This window comes from Amphiprion ocellaris, chromosome 19 (genome assembly GCF_022539595.1).
Source record: "Amphiprion ocellaris isolate individual 3 ecotype Okinawa chromosome 19, ASM2253959v1, whole genome shotgun sequence".
NCBI classification, from domain to species: domain Eukaryota; kingdom Metazoa; phylum Chordata; class Actinopteri; family Pomacentridae; genus Amphiprion; species Amphiprion ocellaris.
The window spans coordinates 10,283,987-10,290,797 of NC_072784.1; the positions used below are offsets into that span (position 1 = coordinate 10,283,987).

General features: G+C 40.2%; 1 protein-coding gene across 1 annotated transcript in view; it reads right to left on the minus strand.

Moving 5' to 3' along the window:
- LOC111579305 (caskin-2-like) overlaps window positions 1–6,170 on the minus strand; it is a 64,469-nt gene extending 58,299 nt beyond the window's left edge. Inside the window, 2 exon segments of the mRNA XM_023286546.3 lie at window positions 246–555; window positions 5,854–6,170. Coding sequence (XP_023142314.2) covers window positions 246–339 — 94 coding nt within the window. The 5' untranslated portion in view covers window positions 340–555; window positions 5,854–6,170.
- Window positions 6,171–6,811: the final 641 nt, after the last annotated feature.

Here is a 6,811-nt window from a genome sequence, read left to right on the forward strand (position 1 = left end):
CATTGTTAGTCATTATGTTAATCTCAACAAGAGAAAATTTGCCAAAAAAAAAATAATACTGCTACTTTCTAGTCAGAAGTAGCAGCAACAAGCCTAACCAGCTAACCTTGGCAGTTTACCCGCACAACACCTTCATTAGTTTAATCCAGCATCCTGAACCAGGACAGAACTTAAACACGAGGCTACCCGGCATCATGTTTCTGTCAGGTGAAGCAGAAACCAGCAGCAGAACAAGGTGAACTTACTGTTGCGGTTGGTCTTCAGCTTGGACAGCAGCTTCTGGGTGGACAGCAGGTCTCCGCTCTTCACCGCCTGCAGTAGGTCCTGCTCCTTACCCATAATCCTCAAGTTCAAACCAGCGTTGATGGAAACCTGCCTCCTCCTCAGAGCCTCATGATGAGCTCCAGACACCTGTCTCAGGTGTGACTCTCCACGTCCTCCCTCTGATGCTCAGCTGACAGCCAGGAAAATAAAAGTTCCTCTGAGCTGGAGATGAAAAACTGCTCTTCAGTCAGTGATGTCCAGGGTCAGGAGGATGTGGTTCACACTGAACGCCTGAGAGAGAAAAGAAAGCAGGAAAACAGATCAGCTCAGTGGAATCAGAGCAGCTCTGCAGCCTGAAGAAGCTCTTAGATCAGATCTGACAGCTGCACGATTAATCAATCACTTCAGGCCAGAGGCAGCAACTCTGAGTTTCAAAGCAACACGCAATTATATTGAAACGAACTGTGGCAGGAATGGACACAATAATCCCTGTTTGGTCCAGAGAAAAGAACACATACAAAACCTTAAACTGAGTCACTTCTCTTTTTTGATCCTGTGTGGGTCTCAATCAGTCTGAACATCTTTATAAACTGTTCAAACTCTGTCGGGTTCCACACCGATCATGAGTGAACAGAACTTCACACTAATTCAAAGTCTCAGTTCTCTTCAGACTGCATCACGTTGTACTCCAGGACAACTTTATATCATGATGCTGCCACCACCATGCTTCACATCATGATGCTGCCACCACCGTGCTTCACATCATGATGCTGCCACCACCATGCTTCACATCATGATGCTGCCACCACCATGCTTCACATCATGATGCTGCCACCACCATGCTTCACATCATGATGCTGTCACCACCATGCTTCACATCATGATGCTGCCACCACCATGCTTCACATCATGATGCTGCCACCACCGTGCTTCACATCATGATGCTGCCACCACCATGCTTCACATCATGATGCTGTCACCACCATGCTTCACATCATGATGCTGCCACCACCATGCTTCACATCATGATGCTGCCACCACCATGCTTCACATCATGATGCTGCCACCACCATGCTTCACATCATGATGCTGCCACCACCATGCTTCACATCATGATGCTGCCACCACCGTGCTTCACATCATGATGCTGCCACCACCGTGCTTCACATCATGATGCTGCCACCACCGTGCTTCACATCATGATGCTGCCACCACCATGCTTCTCATCATGATGCTGCCACCACCATGCTTCACATCATGATGCTGCCACCATCGTGCTTCACATCATGATGCTGCCACCGCCATGCTTCACATCATGATGCTGCCACCACCATGCTTCACATCATGATGCTGCCACCACCATGCTTCACATCATGATGCTGCCACCACCGTGCTTCACATCATGATGCTGCCACCACCATGCTTCACATCATGATGCTGCCACCACCATGCTTCACGTCATGATGCTGCCATGATCATGCTTCACATCATGATACTGCCACCACCATGCTTCTCATCATGATGCTGCCACCACCATGCTTCACATCATGATGCTGCCACCACCATGCTTCACATCATGATGCTGCCACCACCGTGCTTCAAATCATGATGCTGTCACCACCATGCTGCCCATCTCAGCTGCTGAAGCTTGGAACTCCTTCAGAGGAGTCATAGGTGTCTTGGGGATCCAGATCAGATCCAGCAATCAGCATTTTTCCAGTCACTTGTATGTCATAAATTAATAAATTAAATCAAAGATATCTGGAGAATCAATGGATTACATTTGTCAGTTTAAAATCCATAATTAATACCACTGTGGGGGCTGAGCTGTCTTTCAAGCCGAAATTCCAACATCTGCTTGTTAAATCCTCTAAGATGAGACGATTTGACGCTTTTATTTGTCTGATCTGATTGTAAACTGAAGGTTTTGGGTGTTTGCGAAACAACAGCAGGACTTTCTCAAAGTTTTCTGATATTTTAATCAGAGGTAAATGGAGAAAACAGTGGAAATAATTAGTATTTGCAGGCTTGAAATATGCAGTGAATCCACTTAAACAAGGTTTATGTTGTTCTTCATGCGACACCTCACCTGTCGTAGGTGAGATCAGAGCTGCTAATTACAGTTCAGTAAACCTCTGCTGAGACAGAATGTCCTGTACAGAAGGCAGAAAGTGCCATAATTCGCGAGTCATAACAAAACGCTGCTTTTCAGGCTGGATTATCTTTTGGGGCTTTTAAAAGTGTAATAAGTAGCATTGTAACTGACGTTTTTTTGACTAAATGCCATAAAAAACAGCACTTTGTTAGCTTTTTAAGCTGTCAAAAGCTAACAAAGGTCTATTTTTTTATTGTACAGCACTGAACTTCATGTTTTGGGCTTCCGACTGTGTCAAAATCAGTTTTATGCCAATTTTTAGTGGCAAAAAAATCAGCATTGTAATTAGAAATAAAACCACTTTTTTGCCTTTTCTGACACTGAAAAAAGTGTCATTGTCTTTAGAGCGTCATAAAAAGAGGCATTTTTTCAGTTTTTGCTGGTGTAGAGGTGGCGTTTGTTGGATATGACAGTATAAAAGCAACGCTGTGTAAGTTTTAAACAGCATGAATGGAATTATTATAAGTGGAGTGCTGTAAAAAGTAGAATTTTGCCAGGTTCTGACAGCATAGAAAAACTGCATTTTAATGACAGCACCATAAAAAGTGACGGTTTTCTGGATTTCAATGCTGTAAAAGGTCCCACTTTAACGGCTCTTGCAAAAAATTGCACTTTTTTGCCTTTGGCTGTGTAAAACACTTAGGAATTGTAATGGTGTAAAACAGAGGGGAATTTTGGCACTTTTGATTTTGACGCTGTAAAAAGAAGGACATTTACAGCTTTCGATGTTGCAATAAAACATGTTGGAAATAAAGCATCACAAAAAGCTGCACTTTTTCAGCTTTTAATTAGGTTAGCAGTGGCACTTTTTCAGTTCCAACACCATAATTAGTGCCATTTATTCCAGGTTTCTCAGAGCACCATAAAAAGTGTTGCTAAAATTAATGTCAATTAAAGTCAATGTAAACGTCAGAAGAAATGACGCTAGCTTCTGACGATGTAAAAACAACTTAGTAAAACCTTCAGTTCAGTCACGATTCGATGATGAAACTCGTTTTGGGGTTTTAACAGTATAATTAATGCACTTTTTCATGTCGCAAAAAGCAGTGATGTAATTAAAGCTGTACTTTTTCAGCATATAACTGGGTGAAAGGCAATGTTTTGTTTTAAACACAAGTCTAAACAGCAGTGAATTATGGCCCACTGTAGTTTCCGTAGTTCTGAACTACTTTTCACACCAAACTGGAGGTTGTCGCAGCAGCAATCACCTGATGGTGGCGCTCTGCTGCCCTCGGGCTCTCTGATAAATCACTCGAAGACACTTAAACTCTTCCAGCTCAGCGATCAGCGGTTCAGAGCTTCGTCTCTGCTCCAGTTTCCTGCGGAGTTCAGCAGGAAAACTCTGTTTCCATATAAACTCTGAGCTGCTCTGCTTCCCTGCCTGTCCGTTACATAACCGGCAGTAAAGCAGAGCTGTCAGCCCCATTTCCAGCCATCACGTCCTCCTCTCTCCTCCCTCCGGCCTTTTTTATTCTCGTTGCTTTCATGACGGGACGAACAATGAACATAAATCTCAGAGTGACACTGCAGAGCTTCACAGTGGAGATGAATAAATCAGTTTATTACCCACAAACAACAATCACTGACGTTTATTACGCCCAAGTTAAGTAAGTCTGCGACAAGTACGTTAGCATTTTAGCTCACAGCGTCACAAAAGGACCAAAAACATCAAGGTTAACCACAATATCATTACAGAAAGACCAAAACATACCCAACAAAACCAAATTAACAACAAAAACAACCCAAAAACACACTAACTGATGACAATATTACACAGAAAGAACAAAACAATAAAGTAATTTACTAGAAAATTACACAAAATAACTAGAAAACATCAAAATGAACTACAAAGATACATGTAAAGACCAAGATACAACCAACACAACCACGTTAACACAAAAGATGGCACCAACAAAACATTAAGTCACTACAAAAACACAAAAAGACACAAACAACATAAGTAAATACAAAGTGACCAAAAAACCTAACTACAAAAATGCAAAAGATATACCAAGACAACCACATTAACAATGAAAATGACCCCAACAACATACTAACTTTCTATAAACGTACACTACAACACAAAGATACATGCAAAAAATCAACATTAGTGTGAAAAATTACCCAGAAAAACCAACGAAAACTACAAAAACACCAAAAAAAATACAAAACAACAACAAAAAGACCAAAAAGCACAACAAAATAACTATAAAAACATACTCAAGAAGACCAAGAAAAACTAAAAATGGCAGAAATAACAAAGTAGTACAATAAATACACAAATAAACAACAACAAAAATGCATAAAATAGTCCCCAAAACACAAAAATTAACCAGAAAAATACATAAAATGACCAAAGACATTAAAATTAACTACAACAATACACATTAAGGCCAAGAAACAGCCAACACAACCACATCAACACCAACAACACAGTAATTTATTAGAATCTCACACAGAAACAACAAAGTCATTAACGAGAAAAATACACAAAATGACCAAGAAACACCTAAATTAACTATAAAAATACACTCAATGGCCAAAAACACCCAAATGGACGACACCAACCACAAAAACACAAAAAACGACCAAAAAAATTACTCAAATTAACTAGAAAATACAGAAAACATCAACAAGCCTTAAAATGAGCCAAAAAAACACAATAATGCTCTAATAAACTCGAACAACAAACTACTTACCAACAATTAACAAAAAAATAACTAAAACACTAACACAAAAATGAGGGGGAAAAACAAAAACAACCACATAGAAATCACAAAAATAGCGAATAAACACAGAAACAGCCAGAAGAACACCGATCATTCCAGGGTGTCTAATTACCAAAAGTCTGATCTGCTTCAATATACGCCCTTTTCTCTGATATACAGATTTTTCGTGCCAAACTCCGTTTAAAATATGGCAATTTTATACAACTACGCTCACAAACCACGTAAAACTACTATATAAGACATGATTCGAAACTTTTCTGCAAGAATGAGATTTACTCTTTAATTCGGCGACACTTTCAGTTTCACTTTCTGCTAACAAACAAAAATTATCTGTATTAAATCAGCACATTATGCATACATGTACATAGAAAACACTGCGGGATACATGTACAGCTTACTGAAATAAACTTGCTCTTGGTGGTCGGAAAAGTGCGCCGAATTGAAGAGTGGTTCCCAAAGATTAATAAAGTTTTTATTGTTTTAAATAGAAGGTACATTTTCGCTGAGTTACTTCAAATTAAAGACACTGTGAATGGAGTTCTGCGAGCCGCTCGTCCCGCAGCGGAGAGAGCGGCGTTACGCGGCCGGATTCTGGTATGTAAACACACCGACGACCTTCGGACCGAAGTTACTTCATGTGTTCACAAAGTCCGTTTTCAGTCGTTCACAGCCGATAAAATGCAAATAATTTTAATCCGGACTCACCTTCTATCATGGAGCTGCTCACAAACTTTTTCTCCGCTCACTTTTACCGGATCACGGCGGCAGTTTGTCGGAGGAAAAGTAACGTTATTCCCGGTGTGAATATTCCAGAAAATCCCGTTTACATCCGTATGAAGGAGCTTCCGGTAGCATAGAAATACACTTTAATCCAAACACACAACGAACACGACGATTAAAGGAGAATAATTCTGACTTTGGTACTTTCCTGGAGCCTCGGCGGCTCCACGGTGCTCCGTGTTTTCCGTCCGCTCCCTGAATGCCCGATTCCGCCTCCTTCTGTCTCCTTCTGCCGCTGAGCCGCCGGAGCTTCGGACGGTACGGGAGGCCCGCAGTGCCACAATTCACCGCTGGAAAAATCAAAACGCAACTTTTTACAGTGCTCCTTCAATTCTGTCAAAGCACCCAAAAAATGCTTTTTGTAGCATTCTGATTACAACGCCACTTTGTCAAAATGTGCAAATGGAGCTCTAGCAAAACACAGTTTTTTTTATATCCTCAAAAGTTGAAAAAACGTATAGGTTATATTGGTGATCTAACTTAACAATGCTTTTTAGGCTTTCAAAGCTGGCATAATTTTGCTTTTTTTGTCATCAAAAGCCAATAAAGTGTTGCATTTTACTGCATTTTAATTAAAATGTAGTCAAAAATATGAAAAAGCAGCACTTGTGTCTGTCTAACTACAGCACTGCTTGTAATGGACTAAAATCTGACATAATGCTACTTTTTAAGTCATCAAACACTTTCATAAAACCATTTTTGATGCAAAATAGTAATAAAAAAATTACAATTTTGAAAAAAAAGTACCACATTTTTAGTAGTGTAACTACAGCTGTGTTTTCTTTGCAAAGAAAACACAAATGAAGGCTCTGTTTCTTGTGGCACTCTAAGTACAATGGTGGCTTTTATGCCATGAAAAGTAAAAAAAAAAAAAAAATTTATT